The following is a 22,798-nucleotide window of genomic DNA, read 5'->3' on the forward strand; positions in this document are numbered from 1 at the left end:
GAATTACAGTGGACAATTGTGCAGTGGTTAAAAGGGTGGACCCATAAGTCTTGTTGGAACAATATTAAGGTTCCATGTAGGTGCAGGTGGAACTGTCGGGAGTATTACTCTTTTAAAGCCTTCCATAAAAGCTTTAATGATTGATACTTTGAATAGAGATAGGTGTTGGCAGTTTTGAAAGTATGCAGCTACAGCTGCAAGGTGTAGGCGTATAGATGTGTAGGAAAGGCCTGAATATTGTAGATGCGATAGATAACAAATGATTTGTTGTATAGAAGCATCTAATGGGTCAATGGTTTGCTTATCACAATATATAACTACCCTTTTCTTTTTTGCTGCATAGCCTGCTCTAGTGGTAGGCTTTCTTGTTTCTTTATGAATGGTCATGCAATCTGGTGGTAAAATTTAGGTATCCAAACTCTGACTTCCGGAGCCAGATCGCTAGGTTGAGCTCTTTGGGATGTCTCATTTTTCTATGGTTCTGAGTAAGGTGTGAGGTGAGGTGAAGCTTCTGATGTGGAACTACTGCAAGTTCTAGAAGTATTGTGAACCACGGTTGACGAGCCCATGTGGGAGCCACTAGACTAAGGGTTAGGGATGTTTGTCTGAGCCTCCGAACCAGAAATGGAAGAAGAGGAAGAAGCAGAAAAGCGTAAGCAATTATCCCTGACCAATTTATCCATAGGCATTGCCTCTGAATGGAGGATGTTGGAACCTGGAAGCAAAGTTTGTGCATTTTGAGCTCTCTGCTGTTGCGAAGAGATCTATTTGAGGAAACCCACATTTGTGGAAGTATGGGAGGAGAACTTTGGGGTGGAGTTCCCATTCGTGGACATGTTGCAGCATCCTGCTGAGGTGGTCGGCAAATTCATTGTCCGTCCCTGGAAGGTGTTCTGCTAGCAGTTGAATTTTGTGATGTATTGCCCAACGCCAAATGGTCTGAGAGAGGTGTTTAGGAGTAAACATTGGTGCTATAATTCTATTCTATTCAAAGGTCTATTCAAAGCAGAAGGTCTACGCACTTGCCCGTGTCATTCGATAGGACTGATCATTAAGTACTGGTGTCCCACAGTGTGAGAAAGTGCCTCTTTTCCATGGTTAGCCCCCCACTTTTTGGCTGGTTTTGATGTCGTTTGAAATGTAGTCCACAGGGTCCCTGCCAACCAGGTCCCCTGTGCCAGTGCTCTGTCCGTAAAACAATACCCCAATTGGTACTTCTGCCTCCTGTAAGTCCCTAGTAAATGTTAGCCTGGGTATCTAGGGCCTGGCAGCTGCAGATGGTCCCTTGGGACCCCCTCACTAGGACAATACACCTGCCCTTGCAGCTTGCATGCCCCTGTGAAGGAGAAAACGACAAAGTCGGCGTGGCACCCTGCATGAGCAGATATGCCTCTACAATAGTGGCCAGCATTTCCAAATACAAGTGCCATGGGCCGGGAACTTGACAACTCTAGTTCCACAGCACCATGATGGCTTCACTGAATATAGGACTACTCCTCCCAATAAACCCACACTGATGCCAGTGTAGGATTTATTGCCCCATGTACCCAGAGGGCACCTCAGAGGTGACTCCTGAATCATCACCAACCCTGGTGTGGTCTCTGACCAGCTGTAGGCAGCCAGCCACCACCAGACACGTTTCTGGACCCCTGAGTAGAGAGCCCATGCTCTCTGAAACCAGAAACAATGCACATCCTGGGCAGAGGTTTCATGCCTCCACCCCCATGATGGACCAGTGCTCAAAGAGAAAAGCTTTAAAGGCCTGCCGCCTTTGAAATGCGACACCCAGCCTCTGTTGCTAGCAGCAGATGACAGCCCCTGGGTTACACCCCTACTTTGGGTTGGAAAATCATCAGGAACATTCGAAATGGTAGGAGGTGTGCCCACCTCTGCCAACCCAACCCTTAACGTAGGGGAAAGCGAGGTGAAGAACAACTTTCAGACCTGCACTCTTCAAGAAGAGGACCCCTCCAATCAGGGATAGGTCAATGCCCCCTCCTATGGAAGGGTGGCATAATAGATGCTGTAGCCACCCCAGGTAAGGTGCCTGTTTGGCCCTACCTGCTACTCCCCTAAAACTCCTCCTAAAATTAGTATATAGGGGGCTCCCCCACACTTGACCCTCAGATCTGCGACAACCTAAGAAGAGAGTAGACACCCTGCAGCAGAACACAACAACTGTCTTGGCCCCAGCCCTACAAGCTGTCTCCAGCTTCTACAACCCTGCGCCCTGTGTTGCAACAACGACCTCCAAAACCCCAGGGAGGACTTTTGCCTTCAATAAACACTTCAATCTCCAGAGGACAGCAGACCTGTCCAGAAGAAACAGACTCCAAAGACTCCGGATCCAGGCGGACCCGCTTCCCCAGCCCATTCTGCACCCAATGCCCACTGCCAGAGTCTGAGTAGCTCACCTGTGCAGTGAAGTCTCCCGGCGATCCTGACCTTGTGTCCAGCGTTGGCTGACCTCTCCTGCCCTCCATGACGGCGCCTGGAGTGTGAATCCAGAGGCTCCCGCCGGCCGGCTCAGGAAAAAAGACTCAGATGTCCAAAGGCACCCCTGCACCCGAATCCCCTGGGTCTCAGTGAGCAGAACCAATGGTGCCCCTACATCCCAACTTATCTCCGCTGTTGTTGGTCTTCCTACTGCAACCTCTGGTGACACACCTGCAGCCTCTTTGCCGACCAAAGTATCCTCTTAGAAAATCATTGGGGGCCCAATGTCTAATTTGCCCCCTGTACCCAGCTGTCCCTGTACCGCTGGTAGCGTATGTTTGGTGCTGCTTTGTGGGCCCCTGTGCTAACCCCCAAAGCTTTGCCCCTGCAACCGATTTACTTACCTGCAAACAGTGCGACTCCAGGCACCCCGTCTCCATTGGAAAGCATTGCCTTGAACTACAATTTTGACCTCTGCACCTGCCCCCCCCCATGCCGCTTGTGGTGCAGTTTTGGTAATTACCTGACCCTTGCTGACTTTTGGCTCCGAAGACTGTAAATGTAAGTTCGATACTTAACTGTTTAACCGCATTATTGTTTCCCCATAAGATAACATTGGACAGTGTGAAGAAGTTTTGAAGTGTCAATTTTTTTTACATGAAAAGTATTTTTAATCAAAAACGCACTTACCTTATTACAAACACCTGGGTCTTAAAATAAAGTACAAAGAATAATTTTATAAAATTGGTCTGGATCTCCTTCTAGAGTTGTGTGTCCATTATTGATCATGTGTGTCAATAAATGTCTTACACTCCTCTGTGTTAGGTCTAAGGCAGCTCGCCCTCACTACCACTAATAGAGCACTTTCGATTTTGCATTGAGCCCTGTACACATTTGGTGTACCCCTGGACTCTGTGCACAGTACTACCACATAGTGATATCATATACAGAGCCAGCTTCCTACACACACACTGGAAAAGGCGATCCACACTAATTTTAGAAAAATAAAAGGTATTTTTTATAAATATTTTGAACCTAAGAACTTCGTAGTCAGATTACTACTTTTTTCGTAATAGACTTGACACTTTTCGCAATGTTAACCAACAGTGCGTTTTTACGTGTAATGCTTTCCTAAGGGAGAAAGAAAATTTACTGCATAAATATACTTGCAATGCGTTTTCGTGGGACCTCTTTCGGTTGTGAGGTGGTAGAGGGACAAGGACCAAAGTTCCAACAGCCGATCAGTTGTATCTGCCCCAGTGAGTACAGGGGTAGATGTGCTGGATGGATTATTAGCCATGCACACTACACGGTAGAAGGAAATAAGGGAGGGGAGGGGGCGACACCTGGAAATAAGCTGAAATGGGTGACTTGGGCACACATCTGGGAGGTCCCAACATGGGGCTTGGGTGCAGAGTGTTTGTAGTCTGTAGGCTCTTGTGCGTCAAGACGCTCATGGTTGTCGGTCAGGACCAGCTAGGGGGAAAAAAATAGGACAGCTGGGTCACTCTCGGTACTGGCATCTGTGGTGCTGGCATCCCTAGTAGGCGGGTTGTCGGTGATAGTCATTTGAGTACGGACTGGACTTTCATCATGCTTAGGTCACGGAGAGAGTCTGGTACCCTAGATTTTGGTGCAGGAGGGCTCGTGGAGGTCCTAGTGTCTTTAGGCTTGACAGGAAGATAGATCTGACCTCCTTGAGTGAGCAGACCTACTCCTGGGTGGCTACTGCTCGATGGACAGCAGCTTTTTTAAACCGGACGTTGCAGTCAGATCCTGCCTGCTGCAGTTCCTCTACTCTAAGGGAGATGCTGGCTACCCTCCTGGGCTTGTGAAGGATGCATAGATGCAGGACGTGTCAGGTCTTTACTTTTGTCGAGTCTCTGTATGACAGTCAGGGTTTGGCGCCAACTGCCACCCCAGTCTTCAATTTTTGCAGGAGTCGGCTCAACAGCCTCTAAATACTAAATTTAGGGGAGTGGAGAGCAGTAGCCAATGTGCTACCTACCCTTGGAGTCACTATGCCCCCAATATGACCACTTTCTGTAGGAAGTGGGCATAACCCTGTCACAGTTTACTAAATACTGCCATCCCCAAGATGACAGAATGTTCCTACATGCAGCTCACTTTAGGGGTGTGACTGACCTGGGTGTGCGTCACGCTACTTTGCATAATAATTCCCTGTCTGTCCTGGTGGCCCGGTATGTATACTCAATATGGCTTCCCTGTTCACTAAAACGACTTGGACACCACAGGAGCACATCTGCTCATGCAAATATATCCTCACATATCCTCACATGTAATATAATGCACCCAGCCTTAGGGCTTTAAGGGCGGCTGTCGGGGTGACTTACATATATTGCATGCAGTGTCTACAGGAATGGCACGCAGTGTCTGCAGGAATGGCACACAGTGCCATGTCGTGTGCTCACTTTTGTCTGCACCATGTCAGCAGTCTGCAATGGCAGTCTGCACGAGGGTGGTGTGGGGTCCCTTAGGGTGGCACAATACATGCTGAAGCACTGAGGGACCCTCTTGAGTGCCCATGCCTAAGGTACCAGAGCAACCATTTAAGGAACTTACAGGGGTGCTAAAGGTATTGCCAATTGAGGGAACAATTACACAGCTTTATGGAAAGAGATTTGACACTGGGGACCCAGATAACAGGAGCCCAGTGCACTTCTGTCAAAACCGCATCAATTACCAGGCAAAAGGAGGGGGTGACCATGTGAAAACGGGGTACTTTCCTACAGCCTCAACATGCTTTTTCCATCTTAAAACCCTTAAAGTATCCGGATACTCATTATTTCCAAAGTCAAGTGTTAACACGGTCTATTACTGGCCATATACTGCAAAGTTGTAGGAAGTTGGCTCTGTATATACTATACCAAAGTGAGGTAAAGTATACACAGAGTCCAGTGGATCCCCAAAGGTAGGCAGAGGCTAAATTAGATAATACCACAGTCTCCATTTGTGGCAGTGTGGGCAAGCAATAAGGCTTTATCAGAGGGTAGTGTTAAGCATTTATTGTACACACTCAGGCAAGAAATTATGTCACCCAATCAAAGACTGAACTCAGACCAATTTGTTTGTATTAAAATATGATTAAGTTGTATTTTATTTCTGGAACCAAGCAAGGCCTGGTGCAGGTAAGTTAAATAATACTTTGCAAAAACAATATAGTTGAATATAGTTGTATGTACATGTTTTGTATACAGGTAGTTCAATTATTTAGAAATAGTTGACATTACTTTTCAGTTACTTAGAAGGTACTGTATGATTACTCTTTAGATTACTTTTCAGATTAGTTTTCTTACTCCGTGTGATATGCCTAGATATCACACAGGGACCTTTCCTAGATAAAAGGTAAGTAAAACAGTTTTATCTCAAAACACAGTTCCTTAGGTTCCCATACAAAACACCCTCCACAGGAAAATAGGGTTATCGTTTTGCAGGCAAGTAGACGGTCTTGAGGGGTGAGTTTCAGGGGTTAGAACAAGGGTTCCCGCAGAGTCAAGGATGCACTCTCAAAACACCCACAGCGGCACTAGGGTGGCTGGGTGCAGAGTGCTGAGGCCCAATGTTATCCAATGGGGGAAAGAGGGCTTCCGGTTGGTGGCTGCTCACGAACCCAGGGATCCAGAAACCGGTCTCGTGGTGGCAGGCTGGTGTGTACCAGTCAGGGAACTCACCAGAGGCTGGTTGTTTGTCAGGGGGAATCTCTAAGATGCCCTCTGAGTGCATTGTATAATATGTCCCACACTGGAATCAGTGTGGGTTTATTATGCTGATAAGTTTGGTATAACACTTCCCAGAATTCAGTAAAGCCATTATGGTGCTGTGAGTTTGTAATGACAAACTCCCAGACCACATACACTTTTACGGCTGTACTGCACTTACATTGTCTAAGAATTCACTTAGACACTGTACTACCCATCTAGAGGAGTGTCTTACCTATACCATAGGCAGTGGTTTGCAGGTATGCCACACAGTTAAGTATGCCATGTCGACTCCTCCATAGTTTCTGCACGAAAACACGCAGCCTGCAATGGCAGTGTGTGTATGTGTTAAGGTACAGGACCAATGCACAAGTTACTTACTTGTGTAATGATACATATGTAAGAGACATTAGTTAGTGATAGATTCCTTACCTGACTGGATCCGGAAAGTTTTCGTCAGCAGTAACCCTGCGATAATGTTTAGTAAAAGTGTGCAGCGAAGCCCACGTGGCTGCCTGACTGATGTATTGCAGGGGGACACCACATCCCAATGCAGTTGTAGCTGCTGTCGCCGTGGTAGAATAGGCGCGCAACCCCACCGGAGGTTCCTTTTTAGCCAGAGAATAACAGGCTTTGATACACAAGAAAACCCAGCGGGAGACAGTCCTCTTGTGTACAGCCCGGCCTTTCTTGGTGCTCACGTAGCCAACAAAGAGCTGGCCATCCACCCGGAACTGTTGTGTGCGGTTTAGATAAAAGGAGAGCGCACGTTTTGGGTGTAGACAGAGGAGCCTCTCTTCCTCTCTGGAAGGGTGCGGAGGCGGAAAGAAAGCTGGCAAGGTGATAGTCTGCCCAATGTGAAAAGCAGTGACAACTTTTGGCAAGAAGGAAGGGCGAGTGAGAAGCACAACCTTGTCCGGATGGACTGATCGAAAAGGAGGCTTACAAGAAAGAGCCTCGAGCTCACTCACGTGCCTAGCGGCGGTGATGGCAACCAGGAAAGCAGTCTTTAAAGTCAACAAACTAAGAGGACAGTTGTGGAGCGTCTCAAAAGGAGCGCACATCAAAAAAGTAAGTACAAGATTTATGTCCCACTGAGGCATTACAAACGATATAGGAGGGAAACGGTGAGTAATACCGTAGAGAAATCTATTACCCACAGGGGACTTGAAAATAGAGGGCTGATCAGGAAGCGTGAGAAAGGCCGAGAATGCAGAAAGGTAGCCCTTGATAGTGCCCAGAGCAGAGCCCTGCTGGGCCAAGGAAAGCAGGATCAAAAGGACCTCTGAAAGAGATACAGAAAGGGGATCCATAGCTTTTGCTGTGCACCATGCCACAAATTTGTTCCACCTGCAGGCGTATACCGATATAGTGGAGGGACGCCTGGCTGCCAGAATTATATTACATACTTCAGGAGGCAAGTCAAACGGAATCAACTGTCGCTGCTCAATCTTCACGCATGTAGGTGGAGGCTGGACAGGTTCAGGTGGAGGACCGTCTCCTGCTGCTGCAACAGAAGATCCTCCCGAAGATGCACTCAGATCGGGGGATCTACGCTCATACTGAGTAGCTCGGATACCAAACTCTTCGAGCCCAGCCCGGTGCCACAAGAATGACTTGGGCCCGGTCGTGCCTGATCTTCAGCACTCTGGGCAGAAGTGGTATAGGCGGAAAGGCGTACAATAGACTGCAGCTCCACTCGAGACAAAAAGCGTCGCCGAGCGAGTGCAGCCCTGGAAATTCAAACGAGCAGAACAGCTGACATTGCACGTTCTCTTCGGTGGCGAATAGATCTAACCAAAGCTCTCCCCATTGTCGAAAGAGACCTTGCACCACCTACGAGTGAAGACGCCACTTGTGATCCATCAGGCACCGGCGGCTGAGTTCGTCCGCACTGACGTTCAAAGAACCTGCCAGGTTTTGAACCGCCAATGAAATGCCTTGCCGTTCCAGCAATGTCCAGAGGCGCAGAGCCTCCTGACATAGGGTCCACGACCCCACCTCCTTGTTTGTTGCAATACCACATGGCGGTGGTGTTAACAGCTGCACCACCTTCCCCTTGACAGAGTGGAGGAATGCCCTCAGTGCAAGAAGGCTCACCCGAAGCTCCAGAAGGTTGATATGGAGCCTGGACTCCGCTGGAGACCAAAGGTCTCTGATCTCTGCCTCTCCCATGTGGCCGCCCCATCCCAGCACGGACGCATCCGCCACCACTGTGTGCTCCGTTTGGGGAAGGGAGAGGGATCTGCCGTTGATCCAACGCTGATCCGTGAGCCACCACTGCAACTGTAGTGCAGTGCCTTCCGAGTTTTGGACTTAGTCGGACAGGTTCCCCATATGCTGCGCCCACTGGAACTTCAGGTCCCACTGCAGAGCCCGCATATGCCATCTGGCATGGTTGGTGAGCAGGATGCAGGAGGCCATGAGGCCCAGCAGCCTTAAGGTCGTCCTGACCAAAACCCAGGACAAGGGCCGAAAGATCGGAATCATAGCCCGACTGTCCCGGACTGTGTTTGGGAGTATAGACCCTAAAGAACAAGTTACTTACCTTTGGTATCGCTTTTTCTGGTGGATACAGTATCTGCCTGTGGATTCCTCACCTTGTGAATATCCCCCTGCGTCAGCAAAGTTCGCAAAATTCTTTTGCAGCACGCCGGCGTGGACGACGTCATAGGAGCACAGCATCGCGCACGACTCCAACTGACGTCACTGACTCCTTATTAGGCCTACGTCGGCGTGAGGACATCAGTTCCGCCCTTTTTTCCGTGCCTTCGAGGCACACGGACGGAACAATGACAGAAGATATATACATATACAGTGTACACAGTACATAATATCCAAAAATACACACAGTGTGTAGACAATGTATGAAAAACCATATATATATACAAATATATATATATATATATACATTTAAATATTGTCATAAACTCAGGTATAGAAAAGTGGACAACGGGGAGGCGGATGGGCATGTGAGGAATCCACAGGCAGATACTGTATCCACCAGAAAAAGCGTTACCGAAGGTAAGTAACTTGTTCTTCTGATGGATACATCTGCCAGTGGATTCCTCACCTTGTGAATAGAGTCCCACAGCAGTCCCCACTTCCGGAGGAGGGTGTTCACTCTCCTATACCAGAAAATCCTGGAGGACATAACGCGCAAAGTGGCCGTCCCGCCTCACTTCGGAATCTCAGCAGTAATGCTTTGCGAAAGTGTGGAGGGAAGCCCAAGTCGCAGCTCTACAACTGTAGAGGTACACCCCTAGAAAAAGCAGATGTAGAAGATTTTGCTCTAGTGGAGTGAGCTCTTATACCCTCTGGAGGCTCCTTACCCGCCAGGGAGTAGCAGATCTTGATGCATAGTATAATCCATCTTGAAAGTGTGCGCTTGTGCACAGCTCTTCCTTTTCTGCAGCCAGCAAATCCAACAAAGGGCTGGTCATCCACTCGATAGTCTCTTGTCCTATCAAGATAAAAGCTCACCGCCCTGTTAGGGTCCAGGCAGTGAAGTCTCTCCTCCTTGGAAGGGTGAAGGGGAGGATAGAAGGTAGTTAGGGTAATGGACTGTCCTAGATGGAAGGGAGTTACCACCTTAGGCAGAAAAGCAGCCCTGGTCCTAAGAACCATTCGTTCAGCATGAATGGTCAAGAATGAGGGCTTTGAACTAAGAGCTTGAAGCTCACTTACCCTCCTTGCCGAGGTAATTGCAACCAAGAAGACCGTCTTAAAAGATAAAAGTCTCATGGGACACTTTGAGGCATAATAAAGGGAGAAGGAGGAAATTTATTTGTAAGACCCTTCAGAAACCTTAGAACGACAGGAGATTTAAATAAGGACGGCTGATCTGGCAGGCAGATAAAAGCCGACAAGGCTGAAAGATAACCTTTGACCGTAGCCACAGCAAACCCTTGCTGAGCTAAAGTAAGTGCAAACTGAAGAATATCAGACAACCGAGCCCTCAAAGGATCAACGGACTTCTCCCCACACCAAGTAACAAATTTAGACCATGTATAAGAATAGATAGATTTGGTGGAATCATGCCTGGCCGATAGAATGACATCCACCACGTCATGTGGGAGAGAAAAGGAATTCAGGTTGCCCCGTTCAATCTCCAGGCATGAAGGTGTAAGGTCTGGAGGTGGGGGGTGTAGAACCTGCCCCTCCATCTGAGAGAGGAGATCTGCCCTGAGAGGGAGGGAGACGGAGCAGAGGGCACGAGGAGAGGTGGAGAAGTTCTGTGTACCACACCCTTCTTGGCCAATCCGGGGCGATCAAAATAACTTGGGCCCGGTCGTGGCGAATCTTCCTCAGAACCCAATGAATCAAGGGTATGGTAGGAAACTCTTAAAGGAGTTGTGAGTCCCAACTCAACTGAAACGCGTCCCCCAAGGCTCCCTGCATCGGAAACTGGAGACTGCAGAATGACGGGCAGTGAGTATTCTCGTGAGTGGTGAACAGGTCCACCCGAGGAGTTCCCCACGTCCGAAAGACGTGACAAACTACCTCTGGATGAAGCCTGCACTGGTGGTCGGCTGAGAACTGCCGACTGAGACTGTCTGCACGCACGTTCAGAACTCCGGCCAGATGATTTGCCATCAGAAAAATCTGATGATCCTGAACCCAGCACCAGAGACGCAGAGCCTCTCTGCAGAGACACCGCGACCCTACTCCTCCCTGCTTGTTGACATACCACATCGCGGTGGTGTTGTCAGTGAGGACCTGAACCGACCGACTGTGAAGGGAAGGGAGGAAGGCCTTGAGCGCTAGACATATCGCCCGCAACTCTAGAAGGTTGATGTGAAGCAACCTTTCCTCTGGAGACCAAAGACCCTTGATCTCCAGATCCCCCAGATGAACACCCCACTCTAGAGTGGATGCATCCGTTATCACCATGGCCACCGATGGTAGTTGGTAGGGCTTTCCTTGAGACAGATTTCCCTCCACGCTCCACCAAGACAGATCCGCTGCAGTTTCTCTGGAGATCCTGATCGACTCCCTGAGATCTCCGTTGTGTTGATACCACTGCCTGCGGAGGCACCACTGAAGTGCCCTCATGTGCCAGCGTGCATGGTTGACCAGCAGAATGCAGGAAGCCATCAGACCGAGCAGATAAAGGACCTTCAAGACTGGAACAACCGCTCCATTTTGAAATAAAGGAATCATTTCCTGTTTGTCGCGAATCCGTAGTGGAGGAGGGAATGCCCGACATACAGTTGTATCCAGTACCGCACGAATGAACAGGTTGCGCTGGGAGGGCACCAGGTGAGAGTTGGGTACATTTATCGAAAAACCCAACCTGTACAACAACTGAGTTGTGACTTGCAGATAATGGAGCACTTTCTCTGGAGATTCCGCCTTGATTAGCCTATCGTCCAGATAAGGGAATACTGGAATCCATGACCTTCTGAGATGTGCCGCCACCACAGCCATCACCTTGGTAAAGACTCGAGGCGCAGTAGTAAGACCAAACGGAAAGACCACAAACTGGTAATGCTGCGATCCCACCGTAAAACGGAGATACTTCCTGTGCGACTTCAGGATTGGGATGTGAAAATACACATCCTGCAAGTCTATCGACACCATCCAGTCTTCTTCCAGCAGCGCAAGGGTGAGCATTTTGAACTTCTCCTGCTTCAGGTAAAGGTTCATGATCCTGAGATCTGGGATTGGACGAAGTCTGCCATCATTCTTGGGGATCAGGAAATACCGGGAGTAGCATCCCTGACCCCTTTCTTGCTCCGGAACCACCTCTATCGCACCCTCTCTCAACAATGCCAGGACTTCCTCCTGCAGAAGTAGCAGGTGGTCCTCTGAGCAAAAACCTTGGCAAGGAGGGTAATTCGCAGGGAATTCCCGAAAGGGAAGAGCATACCCATTCTCCACGAGATTAAGAACCCAAAGGTCCGACGTGACCGATTCCCAATCCCGTAGAAAATAGGTAAGCCGACCCCCTACAGGACCCGCATGATCCGGAATGCCGGATCTAGGGCTGCTTTGATGTAGTAGCAGGGGGGTGGGTAGAGGAAGAGGAGGAGAAGACTTGACGTCCTCGAGGACGACCTCCTTGTTTTCCCCTGTAAGATTTATACAACGGATTTTGTTGCTGCTCCTGTTGCTGTGATTGCTTGTAGGGACGAAAAGAAGATCTTCCAAAGCCCCTATATCTTTTGCCCACAGATCCTCTAGTTTGCAAACCTAAAGATCTGGCTGTAGCCCTGCTGTCCTTGAACCTCTCCAAAGCAGCATCAGCTTTTTTACCGAAAAGGCCTGAACCATCAAAAGGCAAATCCATTAAAGCAGCCTGAACATCTGCAGAGAACTCGGAAGTCTTCAGCCAGGCAGCTCTTCTGGTGGCAATCGAAGACGCCATGACTCTAGCCACCGAATCCACTGTGTCCATACCACTCTGTATGACCTGCCGAGCAGCAGCCTGCGTGTCAGAAACCACTTCATCAAAATTCTTTCTGTCCTCCTCAGGAAGCTTAGGAGACAGCTGTTTAACAGTATCCATCAAAGCATGGATATATCGACCCAGCAAACAAGTGGCATTTGTAGATTTTAGGGCCATACTGCCTGATGAAAACACTTTTTTTTGCATTTTGGTCCTGCTTTTTGGAATCCTGATCACCAGGTACCTGGGGAAAAGCACCTGCAGATCTTTTAGAGCAGGCAGCTTGTACTACCAAACTCTCCGGTAAGGGAGAATGTAGACAAAAATTCAGGGTCGCCAGGAGCCACTCTATAAAGCCTTGCAACAGCCTTAGAAACTGCAGGAGCCGTAAGTGGTCTATTCCATACCTCCAAGATGGGATCCATTAGAGCCTCAGTAAAAGGAAGTATAGGCTCAACCACAGATGAATGAGAATGGAGGACTTCAGTCAGAATGTTCGACTTATACTCAATAGATGGCAAAGTCAAATTCAACAGATCTGCAGCCTTTTTAATTACCACATCGTAGGGAGCCACATCTTTAGAAGGAGCATCAGCCACCGTGGCCAACTCCCAATCAGGAGACTGTTCTAGACCGCTTGCATCTCGTAGATCGTGAAAATAATCATCCTGATCTTGAAGCTCACCTTCTTCAATTTCAGCTTCCCCATAACTCTTCTCCTCCAAAAGGCGCTTCGCTTTACGCCTCGACCACTCCGTTCGAATAGACGCCGACAGATCCGGCATCGACTCCGAAGGAGCCGGAGCCGGCGTCGAATGTGGTGCTGGAGCCGGCGTCGAATGTGGAGCTGGAGCCGGCGTCGAATGTGGAGCTGGAGCCGGCGTCGAACTTCGACTTGGATCTCGAGGTCGTTCCGGAGCCGGTGAAGCCGTAAACGGCGTCTATGACTTCGGCGGCGCCGAGAGATGCCAAGGTGGAGCCGGAGCTAGCATAAACAGCAGTAACGGCGCCGGAGCATAGGCTTGGGGAACCCCCAAATTGTATGCCAACGGACCCATGGGACCAGCCGGTGCTCCAGAGATGTACATGGCACTCGCATAAACACCATACATGGCGTTTAAAAAATGCAAAGGGTCCTGTCCTGGACCCGGAAAAGGAGGGTACGAACCCACCGGCTGCTCCTGAGGAGGCTGCACCAGAATAGACTCCTCCTGTTCCTCGGGTTGGTGAACCGGAGTCGTCGAACCCTGAGCAACAGGAACCTCTTCTTCATGTCCCGAAGACTAAGACAGAGCCGGAGACGGATTCAACACCGAAGGTGGTGAATGCTCCTGTGACTCCAAAGGCGAGGCCCCACCTACAGGATTCTGAACTGGAGAGGGAGATACCATGTCCTTACGATGCCTTCTAGAAGACAACTTCGTTTTCGAATCAGACTCCTTACCGGAATGGTGCCTTGAACTATGCTTCCTTCTCTTATGCTTTTTCTTAGATGATCTGGAAGCGTGTCCCGAAGTCGACTTCGAAGCCGACCTTGACCGGGAGCTCGACTTTGACTTCGGGCGTCTCGATCTCGAACTCTTCCTGGCATCCTTAACCTTCAATTTGGCAACAAGAAGTTTTGCCTCACGTTCCAGAAGAGCCTTTGGGTTCATCTTCAAACAGGATCGACAACCCTGGACGTCGTGATCCGAACCCAGACACCATAGACAGTCACCATGCGGATCTGTAATGGACATCATCTTTCCGCATGAATCACACGGCTTAAACCCAGTCTTCTTCGACGACATCACGACAGAAGACAGCAACTCCGAAGAGATACAGAAAACTCACAATAGTAACAAAGTTACTATCAACTCAACAGAAGATCCCTCGAAACCGTTAACGTCGACGATGCGGAAAAAAGGGAACTGATGTCATCACGCCGACGTAGGCCTAATAAGGAGTCAATGACGTCAGTCGGAGTCGCGCGCGATGCCCGGCTCCTATGACGACGTCCACGCCGGCGTGCTACAAAAGAATTTTCCGAACGTTGCTGACGCAGGGGGATATTCACAAGGTGAGGAATCCACTGGCAGATGTATCCATCAGAACTGCGCTGTGTCCAGAACCGCTCCGATGAAGAGGACCTTCTGAGAGTGAATAAGGTGCGACTTCGGCATGTTGATGGAGAACCCCAGCAAATGCAAGAGGTCAGCCGGAGTCTGGAGGTGGGAGACGACTGCCGGGGCGAGCCCGCCTTCAACAACCAGTCATCGAGATAGGGGAAGACTGAAACCCCTGATCTGCGCAGATGAGCTGCGACCACCGCCATCACTTTCGTGAACACCCAAGGGGTGCTTGTAAGGCCGAAGGGGAGCACAGTGAACTGAAAATGCACCTGCCCTACCATGAATTGCAGGTAACGCCGGTGGGCTGGTAGAACGGAGATATGAAAATAAGCATTCTGCAGGTCCAACACTACGAACCAGTCTTGCGGGTCTAGGGCAGACAAGACCTGAGCAAGTGTGAGCATCTAGAACTTCTCCTTCCGGAGGAAGCGATAGACGAAAAAGTAGTGGGAATAACAACCACGACCTTCTGGCATTGGAATGCGCTCAATGGCCCTCGTGGCCAAGAGGGCCGTAACTGTCTGCTGGAGAAGTGCCAAGTGATCCCCCGACATGCAGTAGTACTGTGGTGGCATGGCTGAAGGGGTAGTCTCGTAGGGGAGGGAGTAGCCCGTTCGGAACAGGAGCAGAACCCACCTGTCCGATGTGATGGTGTGCCAGTGGTGGAGGTGATGGTGAATCCTGCCACCCACTGGCGTCTGGTGGGCAGTCTGGTTTGGAGGCAGTGGCTGCAGGGGGGGTGGTGGACTGACCCGCACGCAGACTGTTGCTGTGCAGGCGTGTAGCTTTGAAATGAATGTGCTTGGGCACCCCTTCCTTGGCCACGAAAAGAGCGAAAAGTAGAAGGAGTGCGTGTGACCGAAAGGCCTAAGAACTTGGCCATAGCCTGTGAGTCCTTAAAACGTTCCAATGCGCAGTCTGCTTTATCGCTGAACAGGCGAGTGCCATCAAAGGGCATGTCCATCAACGTGTTCTGGACATCCCCAGAAAAGCCAGTCGTCCTCAGCGAGGCGTGACGGCGTAGCGCCACTGTTGTTGAAATCGCCTTGCCCAACGAGTCAGCAGTGTCAAGACCACAACAGATGGTGAACTTGTCTGCGTCTTTTCCCTCAGCAATAGCTTGGGAAAGGATTGTCCGAGCCTCCACCGGACACTGAGGCAGAACTTGCGCAACCGTATCCCACACAGAATGGGAATAATGGCCCAAGAGACATGCAGTGTTCACGGACCGCAGGCCTGAACTGGCGGAAGAGAAAATCTTCTTCTCAAATTGCTCCAGTTTCTTGGATTCCCTATCCGGAGATGCGGAAGGGAATGTGCTTGGGGACGCAGAGGCTTGGACAACCAAGCTCTCGGGGTGGGGTGTTTTAAGAGGAAAAAGGGGTCGCCCGGGCCAGGCGATGGAGTCAGGCCACGTTCTTGTCTACAGGAGCCCCTGTGTTGGGCCTAACCAGGTGTCCAAGAGAACGCCTGAGAGTGAATCGTAAAAGGGAAGTAGTGGCTCCGTAGTAGCAGAAGCTGGCCGAAGCACGTCTGTCAAGAGCACAGTAGGGAGCTCGAGGTGGAGAGCCTCAGTTGCCCTACGCAACACCATAGAATATGAGCCACCCTCATCCGTAGCCACGGTAGAAGGAGACAGTGCGCCAGGTTCTGGAGCATAATCCTGGTCACCTGCGTCCCCAGATCCTCATCCCAGTCTGGGTCTAACTTGCATTGGGCTACGAGAGAGTCCTCAGACCCCTCCCGGTCCTCCATAGTCTGTGGAAATTAGAAAGCTGCAACACCCCTGGCTTAAAACAAAGAGCAATCAAGACAAACTTCACCTAGAAAAATTAAACAGATTCTACAAGTCCGCTATTAATAAGCTAAAAAGGTACTATTAAGACAGAATACACAAACTGGCCAACCATTACACAACTAAAGCAGACATGTTGGATTCCTATTTAAAAACTAAGGAAAACCAACCAGCATCAACCCATTTCCAACCAGACCATCCAAGAGTAGGCTAACCCAGCCTCTCCATTCCTTCAAACAAATATCACAAAGTGAATTTATGAATCTGATCAAAGCAAGCAGACCTGTCAGAGGCCCTTCTGATCCTTGTCCACCACACAAATATTCAAGAACAATTTAATTTTCTAAACACCTCTGCTGCCACACCAATAAGAATAATCATCAATAACTCCTTAACTACAGGAATCTTTCTAGAAGACCTAAAAGAGGCATACATACACCCATTATTAAAGAAACCTAACCTGGACTTGGTTGACCCCGACAATCGCAGACCAATTACAAATGGATCTTTCCTCGGCAAACTGCTGGAAACCGCAGCATTTGCCCAGATGTGATAATTCACTGACGATAACTCCATACTTTCCCATTCCAAACAGGATTCCGTCCAGAAAGAGGCACAGAATCTGCCCTCATCGCCATCTGGGATGACCTTAAAAACACAGTAGACTGCAATGTGGTTGCTGAACTACTTCTCTTTGACCTCCCTGCCGCCTTTAACACAGTTGACCATGACACTTTAATCCAAAGAATCTACGAAGCCAGCATGGAGGGTACTGCCTTTTACTGGATCAGGTCCTACCTTCAAAACTGAACAAATGTCATCCATTCTCCACCTTTTTCATCTTAATTGTACTTCACAAAAGCAGGTGTCCCTCAATGCTCCATCATCTCACCCATGCTTTTCAACATCTACACGGAGTCAATACTGGCAGTTCATATGCTAAAACTATGCAGATGGCACACAAATACTACTTAAACTGGACAACCCCAAAGACATTGGAAACTCACACATCTTCAGTTGCTTCAGAGCCATTGATTACAGGTTGACATGGAACCATTTCAGATTGAATTCTCCCAAAATGAAAATACGCACATATGAGGACTGGGGAAATTATGACCCACTTTGCGCCATGCATGACGATCTGGGATTACCTCCTCAAATATTTAAGGGAGTGAGAATCCTTGAAATTACCATGGATTCCAAGTTATCAATGAATGCCCAAGTGGACAATATAGCAAGATCAAGCTTCATTACTTTGAAAACTCAGACGCATTTTCCCCCACCTGGGATTGATACACAAGGTCAAAGCCACCATCTCTCTTGTACTGGCTTACTGGTTAACGCCAATGGCCTATACGACGGATCATCTATATAAACTATGAAAAGACTACAACGTATCCAGTACTCTGCTGCTAGACTACTCCTACTTGTAAAGCCAAAAGCCCACATCTCCCCTGCCTTGAAGGTCCTACATTGATTTACAGGGACAAGTAGATCCACATTCAAGATGCTGTCTATCACCCACAAAGCATGGAACAGAACTGCTTTTCATCAGGAATAAAATCACCAAATGCATCCTGACACTGCTAACACTTGCTGGTCCTGTTCATCTACACAGGCAGATCTTTGTCGTTTACTTTTTTTTATGTCCTGATGTTGTGAAATTTTGGGATTTAGTTTGGACTCAAATTAATGTTATTATTAGAACTAACATCCCTCTTACGTCTGTAATTTTTTTTCTCGGCAGCCTCTCTCCTAGCTTGAAAATACCTAAAGAACAAACACAGATCATTGACTGGTTAGCAGCTACTGCTTTTCAGCAGATCACCTCTAAACTCTCATATTTAGCTTGGTGGCATTCAGTTTGCCATAACCACAGACTTGATGCAACTTTTGTATTTCCTATGTCTTTGAAACACAAAAGATTACTTTTGTGGGTTCCAGTCACGTTTTTGGATGATATCGCTAAACGATCCATCACTCCAGTACCATGTAATCAAGAACTTGCACAGCCCCCTTGATCTTTCAATTTTTATCATTTTTTACATTTTACTTGTTATAATATAATTTTGTTTTATTTGCATAACCATTATGTTCTATACCTGTTATCCTTTCCTAATGCCCTTGTTATCTTTGACATGAACCTTCTTCTCTCATATGATGATGTGCTTACTTATAATTAATAGTACGCTATGCATTGTTTATGTTTGATGCTCTGCTCTTTAATAAACTTACATTTTGAAACTTAAAATCACCCAATACCTTCAACAAAGGAACCTCCGCTCCAGATTGGCACCGGGCCTCAAAACTCCACCATACAAGAAAAAAAACATAGGTGACACATCTTTCTCTGTTCAAGCAGCCAAACTATGGAATGTATTACCCCCAAACATAAAATCCACCAATAAGTATCTTATCTTCAGAAGACTACTCAAGAGTTGTCTCTTTCCTACATAACCACCATACTCGTACATAAATGTACAGCATAACCCTGTGTATATAAACATTTCATTTGATTATATGTATGTATCTAGATGTGTATTTGTAATGTATATATATATATATATATATATATATATATATATATATATATATATATATATTTATTACGTCTACTGTAAAAAGAAATACATTGGACTCTCTCCAATGCACTACCCTATATTTCACCCTATACCTCTCTCAATACATCCTCTACCTCCACTTTCTGACTCATACCAAACTTCATTCTACTACTATGATCTCCAAAATAACCCTTTCTAGATTCTTCCCTCCTCTATCCCTCTTTCCCAAACCTCATTTTAATGCTAAGATCTCCCAAACAACCCTTCTGAATTCTTCCCTCACCTATCGCTCCTTTGACTCATCGCAAAACTCATTTTAGTAATATGTTCTCTCTAATCCATTTCTAGAAATACTTCCCTCCTCCATCTCTCCTTATACTCATCCCAAACCTCATCTTACTATGATCTCCCAATAAACACTGTCTAGACTCTTCCCTATTCTACTCCCATCATCCTTTTCAATCCAACAAACTGACTCACATGTCCACTGTTCAAATTAACTCACATTTTACTATACTAATCCACCGCTAATCCTTTTTGGGTTCTGGAGTAGAGTGCTAATCGACAAAAAGCACTCCGGCGCCTTGTTAGGGGTAGTAAGCGCAATATAAATACAATTAAAATACAATACAATCTGAGCAGCCACTTTATTCTGGTCAGAGTTCGCAGCATCTTTCGGGCTTTTCCGCTCCTCCCCGCTCAGTCGTGTGCGGGGTGCCCCAAGGTTCTTCTCTCTCCCCTCTCCTCTTTAATCTTTACATCTAACCTCTTATTCTTTCCCTTCGCGAGCAGGGGGTCTCCGTGTATAACTACGCGGATGACCTCCAGCTCGTTTTTGACCTTTCTACTTCTTTGGACTCCCCTCTTTTTCTTAGTTCTACCTTAGTTTTCATTTCTGAATGGATGAGCACTAACCACCTAAAGCTCAATCCGGATAAGACGGAGCTTGTCCTTACTGGCGGCCCTTCCAATCCCTGGTCTCCGACTCATTGGCCCTCTTCCTTTGGTCCCCCCCCTTACCGGTTTCTTCCGTCCGAACCTTGGGCATCAAGGTCAGCCATGACCTCACCATGCATGCCCAAGTCAGCTCAGTCGTATCCTCCTGCTTCTTATCCCTTCGCCTCATCCGGAAAATCTCCCGGTATTTCTCCACGGATGCCCTCAAATCCATAGTCATGGCCCTTATCACCTCTCGCCTTGACTATGGGACCGGCCTTTATGTAGGCATACCTGCTTACGAAACTCGACGTTTACAGGCCATCCAAAATCAGGCAGCCCGCCTTATTCTTAGCCTCCCCAAATTCTCTCATATCACGCCCGCACTCAAGTCCCTCCATTGGCTCCCTGTGCACTTCAGATCCTTCTTTAAATTGGCTTGCCTGGCCTTCCGGTTCTACACCCATTCAGCCCCCCTCTTCATCATTTCCTTGATCACTCCTTACACTCCGACCCGTACCCTCCGCTCCTCTTCTCTCTCCCTTCTCCAAGTTCCCCGTTTCCGTAAATCCAGAACAGGGGGCACCCGCTTTTTGGTTCTTGCCCCCCAATTCTGGAGCAGTCTATTCGTTCTATCCCCATTTATACTTCCTTCCGTAAAGCCTAGAAAACGTTTCTGTTTTCCCAGGCATTCCCTTGTTAGTCCTTCTGGATTCTCTGTAGAGTCAGGCCCAGTTTTCAGCGCCAGGAAGCCGCTTGGCCGCAGTGCGCTTTAGCAAGTTTCTTTTTCATTCATTCATTCATTCAGCCTTTGAAATTCCCTCCCTCCCACACTCAGATTCATCTTGGAACTCCTATGTGAAAACTTAATAACTCATCTTTTCTCATCACAGTCCTTTTGCTCATGGGTTGTTCAATTGCATCTAATAACTGGAAAAGCTATAGTAACAGGGCACTTTATATGTTCAACATGAATTCATGAACTGAGTACGTGGTGTGGATGCAAGCATACCATTTTAATACTGCAAATGATACCTGTATGTTTTTAAACAAATGTTTAACCTCTTGGTTTTGTGCCTGTGCATGTTAAAAGAGGTTGTTTGATACAACAGAGCCTGGAGATTATAATATTTTGACCGGGCACTGCAGATTTCGTATATCAGTGAAGATACAGTCTGACATACTATGATCCTGGACCTCAAGTTAAAAAATCAATTGTTATTGATGAAAAGACAGTTGTAACACACTAAATATTAAACCACTTAAGTGGTTTACTGACAGTTACTTAATCTATTAATATTATTTGAAGAAATCTCAATTCTGTACATACCATTAAAACTGTAATCTACATCTTGGTTTTCCGACATCATAGAGTTGTTTGTGCTGTAACTTAAACCCAGCACCATGTGAAGATCAGAAATGTTAAGTCGTGCAGTTAGCTCTCCACTGCGGTCTCCAACCTATAATAATAATCACATTTCAGCAAGCAGTAATCTGAGTTAAAGTATGCATTTGCATCTGACTAATAGAAATGCTCAAAGCACAATAAATATTACCGTACTGGTAATTCTAGTAGAATTAGTCCTTTACACTCACTCCTAACAAATTGATTGGGTATTAGCAGCACCATAAGTCCTGAAATCCTGACTGTAGTACAGGCAATTCCCAACCTGCTACGAAGAAGAGAAAGAGGAGGGCTGCATAGTAAGAAATTAAAGCTACCTACATAGTCAGTCAAGCAACTTAGTCCTTATCAGCTCAAAAGGCCTGAGGCACGAAGCCAAGGTTAGGAAAAAAAAAAACTTAGTTTAATGGAAATCACACCAGACAAACAGAAAATGTTCCAAGAAAATCTTGTAGAAGATCATGTGGTTAGCTCTTTGAGAGAGCATGAAAGTATGCAATCAATGTATTTAAAATAACGGCAACCATAAAGACTTAGAGTGACAAGGTCCAAGATATGTGCCTAACATAAAACCAAATGCGCAAAACCTAGCTTTTCAGAAGCCAATCTCTCAAGTTGAGAAGTGAGGAAGAGGAATGAAGAATCCACCTTTTAATGCAAAACAGAAGATCAGAAGCCTGTACGTCAAAGTTAGTGATATGGAACAAGAACAACAATTTTAGTGAGGCAAGCTGGATGTTTTGAATAATATTAGACAAGCTTATGAATTTCTGAAAGTTATGTTTGATAGCACAGGTGGAGGGAATTTAAAAAGAACTCTGAACACTGTAGAAGAGCACTTCCTAGAGCTACTTTACTTAGCCCCAAACAACAGTTTGGTGCCTGGGCTTCTGCTATGTTGTAATGATTCAGCAGAGGAAAGAGCCACATAGAATGAAGGCCTTTGCTCTTCTGGGGTCATCCACCATTCTTGTAGTGCGTCAAGAAGCCTGCTAAAAGTTTCTGTTCGTATGCTGGGCTACCTTGGGGACATGTTTATTCTGAAGGAATACCCTTGAACAACCAACAGGCCAAAAAATGAGTACGGGTCCATCTTTGCTTTTTCAGATAAGACAAAGCAGAGATTTACATTTGTATGCGAAGGAAAAAGGGATGGTTGCCTAAGTTTCAAGAAAAATATTTAGATCCACTATAAGAGCTTTCGAAAAGACTTGACTTCTTAAAGAATCTGTAGAAGAGACTGGGAGAAGATCTGGACCTCAACATTTCCAGGGAAATGTCAAACTGCCCATAAAGAAAGGAAAAGGCCCTTCATCCTCCTGTGGAGGAATGAGAACTAAACAATCATTGGTGGTGGACATCTATATTTTCTGTACTGGTCTCTTCTTCCACATACACAAGAGCCGATACCAAGAGTGTATTTTAGCAGAAAAGGGCAAGAAAT

General features: G+C 47.2%; 1 protein-coding gene across 4 annotated transcripts in view; it reads right to left on the reverse strand.

Annotated features, from left to right (window-relative positions):
- The window catches only part of GPSM2 (G protein signaling modulator 2), a 409,855-nt gene that overhangs the window by 89,526 nt on the left and 297,531 nt on the right, over positions 1–22,798 (reverse strand). For all 4 annotated transcript variants that reach the window (XM_078668278.1, XM_078668286.1, XM_078668295.1 and 1 more), the window contains one exon: positions 21,280–21,409. In XM_078668278.1, coding sequence (XP_078524404.1) covers positions 21,280–21,409 — 130 coding nt within the window. The remainder of the gene's footprint in view (positions 1–21,279; positions 21,410–22,798) is intronic.

This window comes from Lissotriton helveticus, chromosome 1_2 (assembly GCF_964261635.1).
Source record: "Lissotriton helveticus chromosome 1_2, aLisHel1.1, whole genome shotgun sequence".
Lineage (NCBI taxonomy): Eukaryota > Metazoa > Chordata > Amphibia > Caudata > Salamandridae > Lissotriton > Lissotriton helveticus.